The 22,139-nt window shown below is 41.1% G+C and overlaps 1 protein-coding gene across 2 annotated transcripts in view; it reads right to left on the bottom strand.

The window, feature by feature from the left end:
• Positions 1-22,139, bottom strand: part of LOC309881459 (glypican-5-like) — a 369,768-nt gene that overhangs the window by 339,118 nt on the left and 8,511 nt on the right. For both annotated transcript variants that reach the window (XM_082767440.1, XM_082767439.1), the window contains exon 2: positions 7,992-8,153. In XM_082767440.1, coding sequence (XP_082623566.1) covers positions 7,992-8,153 — 162 coding nt within the window. The remainder of the gene's footprint in view (positions 1-7,991; positions 8,154-22,139) is intronic.

Below are 22,139 nucleotides of genomic sequence, written 5' to 3' on the forward strand. Positions count from 1 at the left end.
AAAGGTCTCTTATCCCACAAATGACAAAGCTATTTCCCCAGAAAGGAACTTGAGACATCATATGAAAAGCAGAAATTAGTGACTATTGTTGGTGTAAAGCAAATTTTATTTTTATGTGCATTTTCATAACAAGCTGGTTTTGCATATTAAATATCCAACTTTCAGGATGTCACCTACCCAGCTGACTGCAAGTGTTGCTCTGGGCCTGATAAACTTTTTCTCAATTAAGAATCAAAAAAGGGCAACTATTTTTCCTGAACTGCTAGCAAAAACACCATACTGAAGAGAAAGTTTTGTAGTCACTGTTAGGAAGGCCTTACTGCAGGAGTGGTCCTGATGCATATGGTAAAAAATTAAATTGTGAAAACACACCTGCTTTAAAGAGGCCTCCCTTTTACCATTCACAAGAAAAAAAAAAAAATCCCACCTCACATTCACTGCAAATCCTTAACATTCGGCATCCAGATGAAAAAATTTTTTAAGACATGCGCGTACACTGATATAATTTAGACTTCAGCTAACCTCATAATAGCAAAAAATAGTAAAAAAAAAAAAAAAAAAAAAAAGAAAAAAAGATACTTAGTTTTCTGAATACCTACTATGGGAGATGAAACAGTATAGGAAAAAATCAAAAGGCATGTAGGAAGTCTTAGAGAACGTGAAAGTCTGGGATAAACTTCTGCATGCATTCATTTTATGTTTAATATGCACTACAGAAAAACTTCTTAAAGGTGAAAGCCTATTTTCTTAGTTTGTTTTCACATTTAATTTTCAACATATACGTATACAGAAGTAAAGCGCATCCCGTAAATCAATTATGTATAGTAGATCAGCACACTGATTCCAATTTCTTTTAAAATGAAAAATAAAATAATACAAGAGACCATGTAAGAAAAACTTTAATTCTCTTGTAATCTGTAACATAAAAATGTCACTCTAAATCTAGAACCTTGACCAAAGCATACACAACTTCTGAAAAAACAGAGGTCAACTGTACACAATCTGCATAGTGAGTTCAATAACCACCATTCACAATATAATGCTAATATTTATTCACAGTCCCTGGCACATCTCAAAGATTTAATTTTCTATGTTCCAAAGATAAAGGTGAGAGCACTAGGGAGTACCGTGTATTGCAAACTTATTTTTACATTTTGCTGAGAAAAGGACACTTACCAGAAAAGAACTCAACACCCCCTTCTCTCACCCCATACACTGACAAAGACAGAAGTCTTAGCAAAATCTTGGGCACTAAAGCCATAAATGGCATACAGAAGATGAGTGATTATACTGGGAATAATACATTTTTAACAATAAAACTTAAGAATTAAATGGCACAAGGGAATTAACATGCAGCACGCTTAAAGCTGGTAGCCTGATGCATACTGAAATTGTGGTCAGCATGTTGTCAATATTGCCATTTTTCTGTGGTAGTCAAAAGAGAACTTGTTTAAAGAGAGGGATTAAAGGATAGGGGACCCCACAATGGATAATTACACAACTGTGATGGCTGCATTTCAGCCTCAGCTCAAAGCTCTTAAATTACCATTCACCAAGGAACAGTTGGTACAAAAACGTTCATATTTCTGGTCTATCCTGCTGCTGAAGGAGTCTCTTAGGTGGTCCTACAGCCTCACCCAATGCGAGGGTACGCATGGTGAAATACATGGCATTTACTGACATTTCAATTGAGATGGCACCAAGAAAGAGGACAAAAATCAGGATGGTCTTATAACCAGAAGACAGTCTCCCATAGAAGTGATGCTTCTCTACTGTTGCATGCAAGCTTCTTGGCTACACAGGCTATTCATTTCTAATGGGCTCTGGTTCTCCTACCCAACTGTTCACTGCCTGCACCCACAACAAACTGTTTTACAATGGATCGCAAACCTGGGGAATTCCCTTCTACGAACTGACAGCATGCTAAGCATCCTGGATTTATGGCCATTCAGGTAATACCTAAATACAAAGGAGAAGCAATCTGATCACCAAACGTTAGATGCAGAATGCCCCTTCCACATACTACCCTGCTCCCTTACCTGGCCCACAGTCAGAGCAAAGTCATCCAACTGTGCCAACATCAAGGACAAAACTAGCATCTCGCTCTTCCAGGGAACACCTCAGGTGATTACAGTCAGCCAAAAATTACCTACCCCACCAAGGCCTCTAGATATCATTACTTTTTTTTTTTTTTTTTTTTTTAAAGGAATCAGAAAAGATCACTAAGATAACTTGAGGTCACTCTTGGACATGCCTATGGTCTCATGTCACCCTAGGAACATCTTCCCTCCCTAGTGCCCCTCACTTTATCCATCTCTGGGACTGATACAGCAACGATGAAGTCCTTCTGAAAAGTGCTTGAATATCTACAGACAGGAAGTACCATATAAAGACCTACATTTATTTCAATTAGAACAGCACCAGCCAAAAAAAAAGGTTGCAATTCGTCATATGAATATAGTTTTCACCCACCCAGAGCCCCACACAAGACAGAAAGGAGTTGTCTACACGCCTCCACAGCTTGCACATGCAAGGCTACAACTAAGAAGAAATATTCTGGCTTCCCTTAGGCTACAAACATAAAATAGGCTGTCATTCCAGCAAGGAAACACAAATCGCTTGCTCCACTGGACTAAGAACAGGAACAAACAGATACAGAAGGCAGACAGAAATACTCTAATGTAGCCTCTCTCATCTCTCTCTCTGTAGGGAGTCATTTTTTGCAATGAGCCACAACAAAATTATACATCTTGTCCCGCTTTCAGCTCAAAGGTCATAGGAGTACAAAACTCTACTTAGCAGGGTTATAAAAGCAGAAAGGGGCGGGTGACAATTTGCTTGAATAAAAGACCAAGAGCTACAGGATTACAAAAAAATACTAATAAAAAAACCACAACACTTATCAATTTCTGTAATCCAACAGTAAATAAAGCACACCACAGGCATTGCTGGTGATGCTTGGTGGGTACTTGTTGGTGATGGTTGGCTTTTTTCTTTTCTTTTTTTTTTTTTCAAATAGCTCTTTGATTTTGGACTGCATCCATTTCCATTATTGTGACTACTCTTCATATAGTAATTAACTAGAAACCAGAGTGCACTTCTCTAGCCAAGTCTTCGTTTTGTAAATTTCATTGTACATCAACACCATTAACCAGCCACTATATTTCAAGCTGATATTTCTAAGATTCAGTGAAAACATATGTCAGCAATGTTGCAACTCAAGGAATTAAAACGTCAAATGTTTGACTCCGTATGTCTCTGTGTGCCTGTGTACTCACTTCTGGAAACATTCATGTCAGATGGACAAGACAGTACTCATCGCCAGTACCAGCATCTGTCCCAAGACCTACGGAAGGCAGCAGACCTCTCCCACTTAGCAGAGATGCTGCTGGATCAGGAACTTTGCACTTGAGAACTTTTTGGATTGACTGGACATTAGCTTTAAGGCATTTATTTTTTGAGAACCAGGAGCCCCAGGGTCCATCCCTGCTACCACCAGTCCTCCACGCTGCCCCATGCCATTCACATCTTTCCCAGTTGCCAGCAGGGATCAGATGGTAACAGGGTAGAACAACCTGTTAGCAACAGCAATGCCACTGCAGCAACTCCTGCTATTAACAATAGCAAGAAAGACCTTTCCCAACTAGCATCTCCCTATTCAATATAAAGAACACAACTGAAGCTTCTCCCCACCCCTTCCCAGTTAGGAGGGAGAGGAGCAGAATGCTACAAAGCTGATCTACCCTCCAGTAGGTGAGAGGATATGGGAACACCTGACCCTACCAACTAAAGGACAAATTAATGCTATTTTGGAGGAACAACACACAGAAGTATTGCTTTATGACTAACACACTCTTATTCGTGAAAGATTTCCCTTTAGAGGCCATCATTGAACAATTCCCGTTGCCTGCTCTAAATGTAAGAAGTACAGCAAATAAATAGTAATTTCTTTTTTGAAGCTGACAAGCTCAAAGCTTTTCTCTCCATCTCTGATAACTTGGTGACTGAAATGTGGTATGGGTTTCAAAGAATCCTGCTCTGTCTCTCTGCAGAGCCCATCAGCAGAACAAATAAATTACCAGTGTTTGGATTCTCATTACCTCAAATTAGCCTCAGCCTAAAATGACAGGAGCAGATCCAAGCTTTTTGTGTGTCCTTAACAGAACACCTGTTAGCACTCCATAAAAGACACAGAAAAGGGAGGGCAGGTTTCTCTCTTCTGTCTGCCAACAACAAAGCTTTCCTGCCAGACTATTGATACCTCTTCTGACAGCAACTTTCAGCCAGCACACCCACACCACTTCTAATCCTCAAACAATAAATCAAAGTTGCCTTGTTCGGAACTGTCCCCGAGGAGAGCAGTGACTGCATCAGGGAACTGGTGAGGCAGGGAGGGGGCAGGAACAACTGGGAATAGAAGGACATCAGTACCAGTAACGTGTTCCATCATCTCACAGAAACATGAATTACACCCATTCAAAATCTAAGCTAAAGTAGTAGGTTTATATGCAAGCCTAAAAAAGGTTAGGATGAAAAAAAAAAAAAAAAAAGCCATTTCAAAGGAGGACATTCTGGTTGTCAGGGGAAAGTGAATTACAAAATCAAAGCATCCTGTTTGGTCATTCACTTAAATGGTTCCACTGGACACTTCAAGGCTGCAGGCATAGGATCAAGGACAGAGAAAGGTTGGTGTATTTTCAGATGGGACCAACTAACCCACTCCAAAATGCACCCAAAACAAAACCACCTGTGAAAAGCCAGTGGGTGACTTAAAGGGGCCATTACAACAGCCACTTTCACCTCTCTTATGCTGCTCCCATTACAGCTTGGCATGCTTACAAGTCCCATCCACTTGCCTCTGAGTCCATTTGGAGCACAGAGGTATTAGTAACACATCTGCAGACTAATACCATGGTTATGAGTTTTAGGCTATACCATGGAACAAAACATTAAGAGAGTGAATCCAGCAGCTTTCCATGAAATCCTCCCCCTGAGGCCTGGTTACATTCCACATCCCAAACACTGGAAGGACTGGTGACACTGTGTGATTTTCCAGGAGCTGATTCTGATGACATACTTCCCAGGCATCCAGCTGACTTCTTCATTCACATCTCTCTCCCCTCCTTCTGTCCTGGTACTGATGGGGAGAGGATTTTTACAACCTGCAGATGATGCCAATGACCCTCTTCCTACCCAAATTAGGTGCAACAGCAACAGGACACAGGAGTTCAAGCAAAAATCACCCAAGCAGAAGACTGATTTATGAAGTGTCTGAACAAGTACTGGCTTGCTAATATCGAAGACTTTAAAGGGGGAAAAATAGCAGGATTAAACTGCAGTTGTAAGGCTGACCATATGTATGGAACAGGCATAAGCCCAAACATAACAAGCCTGCCCACAGCTGTGGTATACTTAATCAAGTCTTACAGACTAATTATTTTGCACATCTAACTCTGACACCTGTGAAAATTGTCTTATTTCAGCTGTGGGCAAAAAGTATTTAAATAGCTCTCTCAGTAATAATAATAATAATAATAATTTTCTTCAGTCTGAGATGTCCACAAGCTGATACTGCAGTACCCAGGCACTGCAGAGGGAATATTTGACTGAAGCCATATTAAAACTCCTACTCACACAAGAATGCTCATTCCCATTAATATCTAATTGCAGGCCCTTAGAAGCAAACATCTTTTGTCTTCCATGAAAGAAAATAAAGGGACGGAAACATCAGAAACATTTTCTCTCCAAAAAATCTGCACTGTCTTCTCATTGAAATTTAATTCGCGCCACTACAAAGTTGGACTCAAAATCTAATTCTTGTATCATATTAGTCTTGAAAGTGATTCCATCAGTATGGGTATAATATTAACAGTATTGTCTGCTAAAAGTGCATAAAAAGCTTTTAAGATTTATTTTCCTCAGCAGTAGACAGCCTGATTAACTACTGCTTTGCTTTGACTATGCTAACAGTAATAAAAATGTGTGTATGTGTATATATATATATATATATAAAAGGAAGTAAATGGTGCATGACAACTGCACAAGTGAACACCACAGCATACAAATGAAAAAAAAAATGCTATTTTTTGCAAGTCTGAGCCAGTTCCCATTGCTGCAAGAAATATGAAATCTGAAAGGCACCTGAGAGGTTTTTTTTTTTTTTTAAGACTTTAAATACGCTTTTAAACACTTTCACACTATCACTCAAAATAGCAACAAACCAAAACAGACCAAAAGGACAGAGTTAACTCTATGCAAATATTGTCCTCTCAGTGAATATCTCACACAGTGTTACTGGTAGCAGCAGAATGTTTATACAGCATAAGATAGATAAGGAGGCTTTTCACTTACACCTAGGACAGAAACAAAGAAGGCAGCAGCTCCCAGGAGAGCAAAGTTGCATTTCTGAGTATTCCCACCTAATGTAGACAGAAGGCTAGCCATAACAAGCTACAAGCAAACTATTTACCCACTTCTAAGGAGCACTTGTAAACTTCGATTGTGTTTAAATGTCTAACTATACTTTCATTTCATCAAAAAGCTTCATCAGGACAATAAAGCTACCAGCTTGACCTACAGGGGCTGGTAGGTTAATCTATTCTGACCTTATCTTTATTCTGTCATGATACTGAAAGATTGCTTGAATAACTCATCGGCATTTAACAATGCCAACACAATCACCCTTTTCCAACACAGACATCCTTTTACTACAGCACTCCTCCAAAGTGCAGAGCACTGCCTGGAGCAAGTGTGCTCTAACTAAAATTTTAAATCATCGGCAATACTAAAATATTTTCAAAAACTAACTGTAAAATAAACCAAAATGAAGTGTTTCACCCACAGAACTGAGGGAAGAAGCAAACAACCAAAAGCAGAAATTTTTTTTTACCTTGTATTTATGTATCTCTATGACTTCTAGCATCTGACTGTCAAGTTTAGATAATATGCTCTTATTAACTGTCAATCACTTTTTTATTTATAGTATTTTCACTCAAATGGATGAAACTAGACAAAAAAAGCTACTACTTGATAAAATAACTGCCTTGTAACAACAGCTTTAATCATATAGACCTCAGCACTTCATATTTTAGTAACTATTGGCTTGTTTTCAAAACCCATTCCATGAAGGTACTCAGCACTAAATATAGCAAAGCAGTCAGTTAAAATTAAGCACATAGTTAGGTCCACATAAGTCAACAGCTGAATTCAATGACTGACACTCAATGACTGATTTAATCAATCAACTCTCATATATTTAAAGTTCACATAGCCTATGCTTAAAAGCCTTTCTGGAGAAAAATCTCAAGTGCTTAATACTTTATAGTGCACAAACCTACATAACCATTTCCCTCCCTTTAATAATACAATAACTATCTGTATGAATAAACTCTGTAGACCCTGTAACAACATGTTAGAAGGTAGCTTTGAGAAGAGCAAGAGTTATAAGAACAGACTTTCAGTCCAGGATCTTTCGTGCATGCACATTCAACTTGAAAACTGGTCACTCTTCACGTGACCTATGGGGCAATGAAACATTTTAAAAGGAAAAGAGTTGTTTTTTCATTTGACGCATCTTTTAGACCACCTATTCTTCAGTTTCAACAACTACATTTTGATTTAACTTTCCACACCCTTAAATGGTTTGGCAACACAAGCAGGTATTAAAAGGCACAAACAGCCATCAGGCACTTAAATGACATTTGGAAATGCCTTGAAAAATCTGTGACAATCATTTTAAATATGATCTCAGGAACAAAGGCTAATCTATTCCTAATTAGATTTAGGCAGATACTTAAAATAACAGTCAAGACTAAGTGCCCTCACCTTTTTCCAAAGGCAGGATCATTAAAGAGCAGGGAAGTAAACAAGAAGACAACAACTACTGTATGCAATGCAATGGAAATGAAGAACAAAAGAGCTTTTCCTTTGTTTGCATAGGATGTCCTTACAAAACACTTATCATAGGACTTGAGTACCTCGAAAGTTCCTACCTTGAAAAGCTGTGACATAACCAACAATCATGTAATTCAGTTCAAAATTCATTGCCTGGATACTCTGATACCTCTCTCTTCGAACAGCTGCCTGGTAGCTTTCTTCCATTTTCTTGGTGCAGCATGTTGGCGCTCTATGCTGGCAGATCTGTAAATCTGACTCTATTATAAGAAGGGGAACAAAAAGAAACACAAGAATTAGAAAATATTCTGAGTTGCACCTTAAAAATAAATAATGCTTCTTAATGTCAACGTAACAACCACATTAAAAAAAATAAATGAAACACAAAGCATAAAAATACTTAAATAGAACATGAGGACATAGGAGAATTACTGAAGACGCACATTCAAAGGGGAAACATCTCCACTCTAAAACTTCTGCTAAGAGCAGACCTTTAACATCTGAGTGAAAAACATGCCTTTAGATTAGGATCCAATATGTACCTGTGTAGTGTCTCAAGAAACCACCTATTCACCTCCTACAGTAGAAGCCTCTCAAAAACCTGTAGACTACTAAGCAGCTCAAAAAATAATTAAAAAAAAAAAAAAAACGTTAAAAAGCATTAGCACCTTCCAAAAGCTATGGCAACTTGGTGGCCTTAGCTCCTGACTAAATTAGATTTATAGAAAAGAAATAGTGAAAAAAACCAAACCAAACCAAAAAAAAAAAAAAAAAAAAAAAAAAAACAGAATCACACAGAATCACAGAATTTCTAGGTTGGAAGAGACCTCAAGATCATCGAGCCCAACCTCTGACCTAACACTAACCAGTCCTCCACTAAACCATATCGCTAAATTCAACACCTAAACGTCTTTTAAAGACCTCCAGGGATGGTGACTCCACCACTTCCAAACAAGCAGCAACAGTTACCACAAAATATAATTGATTTCTGTAGCAGCCTGAATGTAGCTATATACAGCCGGCAAGTCATGGACTGCTATTTCAACTTCTGAGCCTAAGTAGTACTGAAAGTCAACAGGTATTCACCTAAAATGATCATCTCTAAACTTAGCCATGTACAGACAGACCTCCACCTACCTAACACTTACCTTAGAATTTCTGAAAGCAAGATATTGTCTGCCTGTATTTAGGAAAGGCACTGCAGTTATTCCCTCTTGAAGTTACAGAAAAAGTTTAAAGTCTATTAGAAAAATTCTTATTTCTTTTGAAGAATATTTTGGTTCTATTTTTTTTTATTTCATCTTTGTATGTGTTTCAGTTAAGTTCAATGCCCTTGATTAGGAAGCCTATGTTGCATGGAGTTGTGATGGACATTTAGGCTCCATTTGCCACACTCCACCATATCTGCAGGTATCATCAAGTTGTAGAAACAAGCTGCTAAAACATATCGATAAACGCACTCTTATGCTTCATGTAATATATGTTTTAAATGGGAAAAAAAAAAAAAAAAAAAAAACTGACTTCAGTTTAGAGAGAAAATCTAAAAACAGAGGGGTGGGGGAAAAAAAAAAAAGAGCCAAAAAAGCCACACCACATTAAAAAGAAGCTATTTCCAACATATTTCTCAGTAAACCAATGTAAGAACTCCCTAGCAAGAGATGTCACAACAGTGCCACTCAGGCGCTCCCTTCCCCTCACCTCACACTGAAAATGGCGGCAGGCAGGTCAGGGCTGTGGGGCCTGGTAGGCTTCAGCCACAGCTGCCTGCACCTCCAGCGGCCTCTCTGCTGTCCCTTCATGGCTGTGGGGCAGCAATCGCCCTCTCCCAGTGGCCCTGGCTCACCATCCACAGAGCTCCCCTCCGATGGGGCCCGCGGCCGCCTGAAGACCTGCTAGGCCCTGGCCCTCTGGCCCCCAGGGGACCCCTGGCTTTAAGTCAATTGGACACAAACAGCCCTGACTCTCCAAAATGATGCGTTCCTCTGTAAAATTTCACTCAGGACACCACAGAACTGAGCCATAGGACATGAACATTGATGAGCAATTATACTGCGTTAATCGTCACCATCTGGCTGTGCAGGTTAATGCACAGTAAGATGGCACGTGCAGTTGACAATGATGAAGAAATAAGTAGCAGGGTTCACCAGACATACTGAAAAAGCCATAGGAAAGCATCCAAACAATCACCATTCAGGGCCAGCTCCAGGCCAACAAATCAATAAATCTCACATGCCGAAAAAGTCAAAACACTGACCTGCTTGACATCATATTTGACCCAAAAACATTGCTTCCATTGTGTAACAACTCTTTGGAAAGTGCAGCTAATTCACAGCAAAAACGTCAAAGCCAAAGTGAAATATTTCAATGAATTTAGATTCTGATTGCAGTTCACAAAATAAACAGTTATGGAAGACAGGGCTGACTCAAGATACCATTTTGGAGGAGGACTTGTTTCAGTTTCTGATGCAAGCTTAGAAATAGGAGCAACGACCACCCGCGTTACCCTGAGGTCCCAGAAGGACGGGACCAACTCGCGCCAGCAGAGGCTGGCAGGCGGCTGAAAGCAGCAGCGGGAGGCCTGCGCGCTCATCACCGGCTGGGCACGCTCTCCTGCTCTCCTGTGCCAGAGAAGCTGGCCCAGGTTGAAATTAGCTTCTTGGCCAGGCTAATTTTAACTTGGAGCAGTTCCCTGATGTCGCTCACCCCACGAGCATATGTTTGTTCTGTCAGAAGGAAGCAGGGGTTGGGAAAGGACCACTTTTCTGAGTTGGCAGCTCGGAGCACGTGTGAAATGATAGTGCAGACTCCTGAGTGACTAAGACGTTTTACAGCGCGGGGGCAAGAACAGAAGGGTTGTGTTACTCGGCCTCTGCAATGCCAACCTGTTCTTCAGAGCATTTTTCCTTGCACCAGTCCTCCCAAGTTTTGTTTGAAAGTCCCTTGCGAGGCTTAGACCTGCATCCAAAGTATTTGAAGCGCAGCTGTCAGGTCTGCCTCTTTGCACAAAGGAATCACAGGGATCAAAATCTCCAAAAATCTCTAGGAGTGCAGACATCTCAGCTGTAACCACACTCCTTGGATTCCCCACTCAAGTATCTTCTTGGATGAACACTCCAGGAGCCTGAAGATTAGTTTTTGTTGGGCCAGAACCAAAGTGATGCAGAGAGCACTCAACTAGGAACAGCAGCACCAAGCCCCTGACTGTTGAGGAGACTGATGCAGAGCACAGACCATTAAAGACTGGCAAAGAGCAAGCCCAAGTTCCCTTGCAAGACTATCACGTCAGTACTGTCTTGCACAGAGCTTGGCAGTTTCTCTTGCTTCAGCGTTAGCCTGAGGGTATGACTTTTAACACAATTATAGAAACCTAATAAAAGTTTTCAGTACTACAAAAGCCTGGGTACTGAGATTAAATTAGAGCTGATTATTTGTATCTGAGTCTTTAATAACACTGAAGCCAAAATGAATTTATCTTATCTCTCTTGTTAATGCAAAATATACTCTCCAAATAAAAAAAAAAAAAAAAAGAGGGCAGGAAGACCATACGACTCAGAGGTGACCAAGGGATATACTGCCTGAACACTACTATTGCATGGGCACTGCAGATCGCCAACAGGGGGAAAACCTAAAGGGGAAACACCTTCCTCAAGTTTAGGAGCAAAGCCATTCTGTACACCAGAAAAAAAGGCCAAAAAAAAAAAAAAGCATCAAAGCATCATTCATAAATAAGAGGGTAGAAGACTTATCAATAGCATTATTTCCGCAACTGATCCTGATTATTTCTCTTTAGGAAGCATACCTGCTTTCTTCAAGTAGCTCCTTATTTTCTGTACCACCATAAAACAGTTTAGTTTGGAAGGGATTTCCACAAGTCATCTAGTTCAGCCCTCCCCTTAAAGCAAGTCGAACTACATCAAACTACTTCATCCAGCCAAGTTTCAAGCATCTACAAGGATAGGTGATGCCACAACTTCTTTGGGCATTTGTTCCAATATTTGACCACCATCCTCATGGTAAAAAATACATTTTAAAAAATACATCTAATCAGAACTTCCCACGTTCATACTTGTATCTATGGCTTCTCATCCTATCACTGTGTGCCTTCAAGAATCTGGTTTTAATTTCTCCATTTCCTTCCAATACAGAGTTGAAGCCAGCAGTAAGACCTCCCTTAACCTTCTGAATGCACTCAGCTCTCCCAGCCTCTATTCCTATGACATGCGCTCCAGCTCCTGGCATTCCAGCCCCTGACCAGCCCTCCATGAGACTTGCTCCACTATGCCAGCATCCTTCTTATACTGGGAGCACAAAGCTGGACAGATTCAGTCTTATGTGTCAAAAAATGAAAATTCCTGTCGCCAAGCAGCAAGCCATGCTCTTGGTAAAACAGCCCAGCACACAGCTGGCTGCCTTGGCCACATAGGCACACTGCTACCTCCTGTTAACTTCTTGTCTGCTGGGACCCTTTTCTGCAGAGCTGCTTTTTAACTGGTCAGCTGTTAAACAAGGGATCACTTCATCTCCAGTTCCCAAAAGGAGGACTCATCAAGTAATTATGGTGAATCATTATGGCAAAAAGAATCACACCTTTCTGTTCATCTGCAGTTTGACAGACAAAAAGACTTTTCATTCTAATATTTGTTCAAATTTTTACTGTAACTATTTCACTGGAACACATTCAGGGCACTGACAGGCATGGCAGAAACAATTTATGGGCTAATACAATATAGCACATGGCCAATTTGTCACATCGAATTCCCTGGCTTAAAGGAGTAGAACTGGAGCAATCCCACCCTTTCTCAATTAAAGCAGGAATGGCATCCTCAGCTTGCACTTGGAGGGGGTTCTATAGCACAAGTATCTATTCATCTGTGTTTCTACACTGCAGGATCTGGGAAATTGGAGTGATGATTGAAAAAGAAAAAAAAAAAGGATGAAGTATTTTGCTGCAATTTAAAAAGTCACATTCAGGGCAAGAAAAATTATACTAGACTGGACCATACTGGAAAGCAACAATTCCTACTCAAAATTCCTGAAACTTTAAGGCAAGTAATACATGCCAGAGGCATCATCTATCTGCTACCTCTCCCTCATAGTTATAAAATACTTAAGGTACCAAATTCACATAAATCTACTGATCCCTATCTGGTGTCAATCAGGCCAGTTCTGCTGAAGTCAGCTGCAGTGTGTTTTGTTGTGTTGTTTCCTTACTTTTGGTTTAAATCAGCAGAGTTTGGGGACTCCACTCTAAACTTTGGTACAAATGAAGTCTAACAGACCTTGGCCATTAAAGGTAGTTGAATTAGGATGCTTGTAAGTTCCCAAAAGCAAAGAGAGGCCTGCTATTTAGGAATAGAATGCACTCCTCTCAGAAGCTAAACATGTATTCATTTTGTTAGCTCACCATGTAACTTAAGGGTGCTTTGGACACACAGCAGACATGTCAAACACCCTGCCCTGTCTTTAAATGCTGCACACACTGTAAAAGTTAACTCTGAAACGAGAAAAACAGATCTTTCACAGGCACTAATCACTGCACCTCCAGAATTTTGTCAGATGGGCTGATTTGTACGAGCTGAGCCTACAGCTTCCATGGCATATTCCTGAACAAGCACTATCTAACAAGCAAGTTCAGTGAGATCTGCCCTCTAATAGCTATTATTCCTTTATATCACCACAAACTTTTCAACAGTATTTCTAAACAAAGCTCTTATCCAAAACCCGAGGTTTTAATGCTGTTACAAATGTCTTCGGAAACTCCAAGATTCATTACGCCTCAGTAACACAGAAGGTGCCAGAAGAACCTTGCATTGAGTCTGGCCCAGCTGAACAGGAGCCAACACTTTGTCCTTCTTGAGACTCATCTGTCTGGTGCAGCTGCTGCCTCAGCTAGAGGGAAATTCAGCAATTAGAAGCAACTAATTTAGGGAAGAAGGCAAAAACAAATGGAAAAGGAAATGAATTCCAACCAGGGCTCCCCCTGCAGTTGCATGAGAAAAGCCCATGCTAGCACAGCCACATCAGGGAGGGGAAACGCAGCCACTGTTGGCTGACAGAAGTTTGAGAGTCCTGTCTTTATGGAGCTTGTGTGCCACAGCAGCACTAAAGCCATCACTACCTATAGCTGCAAGGCCACTCTTGAGAAACACTCATCCACAAAAACACAAACCAACTTTACCTAGCAGCAAGCACAGCTCAATCCCATTGCAGCTTTAACATTTTCACACTAGAAAGTCACTCAAAATACATTAAACTCACCAAGCATGATAGGTGAATAATATAATGGCTACTATTGGATTTAGCAGTCTTCTAAATACCATAGTTATTATACCTCAAGTAGTACATGCCAGGAGTTACCAGAAAAATCAGCAAGCAGTGCAACAGACTGATAGGAGCACAGCATCGCACACTGCTTCAAATGAGCGCTATACATTATATAGCAACTAACCCTATAAACCTGCTCCTATGAGCAAGGGGTAAACATCCAGGTAGGCTAAAGGGAGAAGAGATTTTATTCCTCTAAATTAGCTTTAATAGTAAGAATACGTAAACAAAGGATCCTTTGACATACTGTTTTAAAGCCAAAAAGCTGAAGAAATACCAAAGCAATATTGACCACAGAACCTGATTTTGTCCTTTCTCTATTTATGCAGCATGACAGCCTACAAGCACAGCTTGGAAAGTACAAGTCATGAAAATTTCTTTTCTCTAATCCCTTGTTGTACATTAACAGAGATATTGTTTAACACGATCAGTGGACTTTACCTTCTTACTGCTATTCTAAGCTACACTGAAGCATCACTAACAGCCATGAGCAGATGTGCTCCTGGAGCTGAAATAATCAAGCCTAAGAAATAAACAACTCCAGTTTTATCAAGCACCACTTAGATGATCTACTAATATAACTATTAGCATATGTAGCTACTTCCTACTCCAGTCAAGTCAAAAGAGCTTGCATGAGCTCAAGAGTTCTTTAGCAGACACACACACACACACTAATATTTATATATATATATATATATATATATATATATATATATATATATATATATAAAGTAATAATGCAGGAGGACCATTTTGATTGCACAGGAATTATGCCAGCAAATCCAAGGGGGGTGGAAAACCTTGAACGAGAAAGGAAGAGGAACAGCAAGAAGCACTAGATGTCATGACTCCAGGGAGCTGGCAGCATCGGCAAGTGCCAAAGCTTGCAGGACAGCTGGAGACCATCAAGCCCTGGCCCTGATCAACTTCCAAAGCAGGGACTCTTCAAAATATACAGGTCTTAAGGGCAGCATCTGCAGAATACAATGTTGTTAGGCCTTGCTGCTGAGTACTTTTTGTCTGTTTTTTTTTCCCCTCACTTCCTTGTTTGCCCAGTTTTCACCGCTCTTGTATTCTGATTTTTTGGCCTAGTTTCCAAATCATCTCCCGCCCTACACCCTGGATTACTGCATGCCTATACTCCGTAGCTTTTGCACCTTGGCTGTACCGCATGGAACCTGCCTCATTCTGGGACCTGATGAGCAGAACACGTCTATGCACTAAACTGGATGTCCCTCCACTCACAGAAACCTCACCCAGTGAATAGCTGGAACAGGTCCTCCTCTTCCCACTTCTCGTCCTCCTCAAACAAGACCCTCTTCTACTGCTCTTCCCCAAAGCCTTCACTCAACTTCCCATCTGCCTGCGAATATCTTTATTTCTTCAACCACTTGCATACCTGTGGGTTGTTTCAGTGAAGCAGTGCAGCCAGGAGACTGTTCCAGCTCCTAGGCCACAACTTCTCTGAAAACAAGAAGGAGCTGCTGCAGGTAGAGGCCTTCTCATGCCACTCATCCCCAGTTTTCCTTAGATTCCTTAGAAACTCTGGCTGCACCTGGGAGGCTGCAGGCAAACAGCCATTGAGGCTGTTGCTGCCGTTGTTGCTCGCCTCGTATTTGATTCTCTGATGTGGTTCCCGTGAGCACTCACTGATCTGCCACAGCACCCTCACCCAAATTATTCTTAACAGATGATTTGCCTTAATGTAAGGGATGAGAGCTTGGGAAGTGCCAGGTGCTGAGAAGGGCAAGCGTTATCTGCCTTGCCCATGGAAGAGCACAGGGGTTACCACCTCCAGATCTTGTACTTCTACAGATTGACAATTAAGCAACTGCAGACAGATGCATAAAGAATATTTTTAAGCAGTCTAGGTTGATAGAGGTCAATGGGTCTGTATCAAGGGGATTTATGCATTATTTACTGTAATGCCAACTCCTTCTTTCAACTTTCCTGGGACAACATATGTAATTGCAATACAGAGGTGAGAGAAAAATTACAAGAACTTTCAGATATTAAAGAAGCTGGTATCACTCATCTTTCATTATACTTCATCACATTCACAGCAGAAAATCCGATACAATCTTTCACCATCAAGAGTTATAAACACATAAAAAATATTTTCTACTGGAGTCTAGTAAATCTTCCTGCCCTGTATCATCTAAAGACAACAATAAACAATTGAATTTTTTCTCTCCATTGGGAAAGCATTTCACTGTCAGAGAACTCTGACTTGCAGTACTTCAAGGAGAGTGCCACAGAAACCACATGGTGGAAAGCCTGAACTGAAACACAGATATGTAGCTCTCTGTGGATTATAGTGTTTACAACAAAACTGAAGTTGTTTTTAAATGAAAAATGTAGGTTTCCAGCCCTGTACAGCTATAAAGAAAGCTTCTGAATGCAAATCAATAAAGGGCTGTCTGTCTAGTTCTAAAGGGAGATGAAATAAAATAGCTTTATGAAAGGTGGGAATTGCCTTATTTATCTCAACTTTGAAGCCTAACAATAATTCAGATGTTAACGCCAACAGTTTATACCAATGACAGATGACCTTTTTTGTAGGAACTGCTTCACCTGCGGTGGTAAGGATCCATATGAGGTGGCATAGTCCTGAACATTTAAAAAGTATTGATACATTCATGTTCAAATGTATTTCTTACTGTTTTTCACTACAGCTGTCAATATAAAAATCAGAACATTAGACTGGAAGGGGAAACGAAAGCAAAGAAAAATCTAAAGAAATCAAGGACTAGAAGATCTTTGGACAATAGACTCAGAAAGGGAAACCGGGACAAAGGACACCATTGGAGCAGTGAGGAAAAACAAATCCCTGATCCTGTCCTCCCCGCAGATTTGTATACTTCCATTTTTGCCATTTTCACTTGAAAGCCATACATGAAGCCAAGTGCTCAGAGAATACATTCTCTTTTCTTTAAACATGTACCATTCTTCCTTGAAGTGTTAATTTTACAGCCCCAAACCCAAATGCTTTCGACCAGTTTGGCCGTTTCTCATTCTGAAGTCAAGCGCAGAAGTTAACAGTTACAAGGAGATTTACCAGACAGTTTCTATCAGCATTTTACCAGTATTTGAAATAATTTATTTAGGATTCCAATCTCCTTTCCATTTTATTTCTTTAGTTTTCGGAAAAAGAGGGGAGCAAAACTCTGAAAACTTGGAGAAAAGCACAATGAGCATCTTGACACTATTTACAGAAAAAAAAAATAGCAATCATTTGCAAAGCTGAACCAAAACTAAGCAAAACTAAGCAGCTGATTACTGGCTAGACACCCCTCACTACAACCAATTCTTCAACTTCATCTCCCGTGACATGGTAATTAATTAAAGCAGGCAACAGCAAGGCTACAGTATCACAAAGTCTGTGCATTGTGTTCCCTTTCTTCAGTTCCTTATGCACATAATTCCTGTGCTGTCAAGAGCAGCAATGCTGATATAAAACTAGAGTTCGTTATCATGAATTGTACCCACAGGCATTGGAAGGCAACCCAGAGCAGACAAAAGATAAAAGAGCTCAACATACATGACTGAATTTAACTAGAAATGAATACTCATTCAGGGTGAGCATTCAGAAGAAATAAAACTTGCATGCGCTGTCTCGGTGCTTTAGCCCCACACCCTTGTGCTGGGCTATTCCTTGGCACATCCACACGCCCCTGAGGGCACAGCCAGTGGGACGGTGCGGTTGATCCATGCTACACCATGTTGAAAAGTGCAGGACAATTGCACAGTACTTATTGGTTAAAAATCCCACCAGCTTGCAACAGCCATCACGCACCATGCCCCAGAAGTACCAGCTGACAGCCTCATGTGATGTACCAAAGACCCACAGCCTGTTTCTGATGGTCTAGGCTGAACCTAGGATTTATGCTCAAATCCCATGTTCCGTGCTGGACTGCATGAACCACATTCCCTAGAACCTAGAAAGTGGCTGAGCTCAGTGCACATGATGAGTCCCAACACCCCCTCCCAGACCCCATCAGTACGATTACACAGAAGCCTTGCACCTCGCTGGGACACCCTGCACCAAGATAACTGAGGCAGGAGCCTTTGGAATGTGCTCCAGAAGCCTTCAAGCTGAGACCACAGACTGACTACTACTGAAAACCAGGCTGAACACCTCTGATGATGAGTTGCTAGGCTTGGCAATACTAAAATATACGTTGCCCTTTGGTGAGTTCCTTAGCATCCAAGCTTTGTTTCTCACATGTAAAAGAGGATAGTTACCTTTTGTTTGTTCCCTTAGATTGCTAGTAATTCCTAGTGGAGACTGCCTTTTGCCATGTGCATGTTCAGTGTCCTCTGAGAGCCTCTTTTGGATTTTGATCCTATGCACCTGTTCTATAAATTAAGAAATCATGTTTCTTCCCTTTCAGCACTAAAATAAGGCACCACTCACCGTACACCAAACTGACTGCGTTTCCCTTCTTGCTTGCATTCTTCCCTTCAGAACTAATGGTGTTACTGATGCTCCAGAGCTCATCTTTCAGGCAGCTATGCTGCTTGCACTTGATTTCCATTTGGAAAGGCCAGAGGCAGGGGGTTAGAAAGGAAGCTGGGCTGAGGTGGCAGCCATCAGAGACACAGTGGCAGCCAAGCTGACACGAGCTGGCCCTATTCAATCCCTGCTACTCAGCTAATGTCTTGGCACCTGTGATAGCCTCTCGAACACACTTCCCAAATGTAAGCCAACAGCCCTGCCAACAAATGACACTGACACTTTTCATCACTGTCAGGGTTCACTTCCATCAGAGAAGGACACCAAGTGCGGCAGGTACATGAGCAGCAACGGGGGAGCTCCCAGAGGGATATAGATCACAGACAGGTACCGCCAAACCACAGCTGCTTTTTGGGGAAGGCAAACGTTTGTATTGCTTGACTTATCTAGGGCAACCAGATTAAGAAGAGTAAATTTGATTGCTGCAGCTTGAAACTGAGCAGGCAATTCTTTAGCCAAATACAACCCTGAGCTACTCTGAATGGTAGCAGGTTTTTTTCCAGACTTCAAAACTAAGATTAGGAGGCTCAGGTCAAGTCTTCTTAAAGTAGAAATCTCTCAAAACAATGTTTTCATCTCATTCTGTTTTAGAATTCTACTCTGTTTTGGGAAGTGAGATTTTCCATGTACTTTGTGTTCTCCTGCCTTCGGGCTCGTTACACCTCTCCTTTTAAACACCCATGTCAAATGAAGATAATTTACAAAGCACCTGCTACAGATTCTATACTTGTGAAAAGCATTCACCTTGTGTGTTACAAGGAGGGAATACTTCAATTGCCAACACAGGGCAGCCATACAAGATCCTGGGTGCTCTTCTCCAAATATTAAGTGACGAGCCCCCATCCCATCTGACAGCATGGCTCAGGCCCCCGAGCTCCCACATCTTGTGTTTCTGTAATGGAAGGAGAGTATGGCTCAAACACAAGACAGACAGGTTTGAGATTTCAACCTCTGACAGACTTCCAGGTCAAGTAACTTGGAGTTCAGCCATGCACTATATTTCAGACAGACATCCCTGTTTTGGAGCGGCAGGACACAAACCCTGATCTGGAAGAGGTGGGGGTGTCTTAGTTCAGGCACAGCATCACACCAGGCATGGCTATGCTGCTTGCAGCACAGCTCTGGATTACAGCTACTTGGAGTCTACACAGGGAACAGGACTGGATCCACCTGGAGCAGTAAGCCTAGGCAACACTGGTCTCATCTGAGCCTTCCTTTTTTCTTCAGCCACAAAGCAAGAATAATTTCCCTCCATCAGTTAGAATATAACATAGCTCAAGAATGAGCACACCATAACAGTGACACACAAAAACAGAGAGTTAAGGGCCGGAGCTACTCTTTACATGGAAAACTAGAGATCCTCAGACTTACCCTGGAAACACTATTTCTGCTCACAAGAGAACTAAAACTTGGGCCACCTTCCTCTGCTTTCAGTAGCTTGACATCCATCTTCTTGCCTACAGATCTGCAATACAGTTAATTACTGCCAGCAAAACCCAGGGTGAATGTCTAGATTTTCAAGCTAGGTGCTCCCCTGCAGCCCTGACACATCCTCCTTTGTACAAGCCTCCCATCTCCAGGCATCTCCATGCTGCTGTGCTAAAGCCCTGCGCTTTTCCACTCACAGCCTTCCAAACCAACTGCTGTTGATTTTGATCACTTGAAAACTGTTTTCTCTGCATGCTCCCCTCTGTCATCACATTACAGATGTGTGAATTAGTCTTTTGCAAGAAACGGGATTATTTTGCTTGAATGAGCGTGGAATTTCACATCCCCACATTGTGTCTGCCACACAAGTCATTCTTCACAATATTCTAAAATAAGGAAGAAACTTTTCTTTGGGCTCAGGCACCAAATCAAGTTATGATGCTTAATTGGTTATCACGTCCTGAATCAACATCATTCCAGGTTAAACTAATGCACTTAACGTCAATTTGTTTTTAAAGCTCATTTGACTGCATGTATCAACGTTGCTGCGTGTACCCTAAACTTAGGTTGGACAGACTTAACCCAAAAAAAGTTTAATTCTGTATCAGTCACCAGCACAAATGCAAAGAGCACTGTTTCAGAGCAGAACAAACCCGAGCAGTTTTCATATATGTGAATGTTATAGCAAGGAAGAAGGTGTTAAGAACATGATAAGAAGCAAAAGGCCTGTATTTTAGTGAGGGAGAGTCAGGTTTTGCATTAGGAAAAAGCAAAGCAGTAATGTAATTAAACACTGGAATACACAGCTTAAGAAAGTTGTGATCTTCTATCACTGCTTTAAACACAGCTAATCCTGCCTGCAAATAGTAGGAATGGGCCAGATGATCACTTCAGGTCCATTTCAGCACTATTTTCGATTATTCTATTCTTTCAGCAGCTCTCAACAGTGTATTTTCCTAATTACACCCAGTTTTCACCAGATTACCCTCCCTTTATTTACATTTCCTAGAACAAGCACCCAGAGCAAGCTGTTGTGGACACTAGCTCCTTTGGCGCTCCGATGCCATACCTTTTGTGAGGATTTGGCTCTTAAGATCTCTCAAGAGTAGAGCTTTAATTTCACAGCACGGATCTTGCTCATTTTACTCCATATTTACCGAGAACAAAGGGAAGACTATGCAAATGCCCTGCTACTTAGACCTGAACAAAGTGGAAGCAAACATGTAGATGTGAATGGGAGGCATAATGCTATGAAAAAACCTGCCCTTTTCAAAAGTAAAATGACTTTGTCAGGGTCCCTTTGCACTATGTGCATGGATGATTTGTGACAAAACAAAAAAGTGCTAGCCTAGCACGTCACCCATGTCAGAGATTAGAGCACTTCAAAACCCTTAGTAGTTCAAGCACTTTCTGGAACTTGAAAGGCTTTCTGAGGCGATGCTTAGCTTCTTTATGGTTTTTACGCCACTTTGATGTGCACCTAAGAGTGAGGAATCTTAATCTGAAGGATTTCTATGGAAAATACCCATTTTGTGTATACATCACAAAATCTTGTCACCCTGATTAACATGAGTCAAAAGTTGGGAAAACTTTGCACCTGATGTTAGAGATTCTGAGTCATTATCTTGATATCCAAGTAAGACCCCTGAATTTCCAAGCACTGAGTTACTTTCAAAAGGCTGCTCTAGTAGTAGCACTGCAGTAATATTTCTAACTATTGACAGAACACAGAGAAGTGACAGCCAGTTCTACAAACATCACTTTCTCCCATTCCCATTCCCTCCTTAAAGCTCAGATTTAAAGTTCCTTAAAGTGAAGGAACCTGTGGAAACATAACCAATTTCTCATGAGTTCCAAAATCTCTTCTCTAGTGCAAACGTGGATGTGTAAACATAAGTTTCATTCTCCCCCCCCTCACTATACACACTTAACCTCCAGTAGCATTAATGGGAATTATGCATGCATAACGAGCAGAGAA

The sequence above is a fragment of the Aythya marila genome, assembly GCF_965140915.1.
Source record: "Aythya marila genome assembly, chromosome: 9".
NCBI classification, from domain to species: Eukaryota; Metazoa; Chordata; class Aves; order Anseriformes; family Anatidae; genus Aythya; species Aythya marila.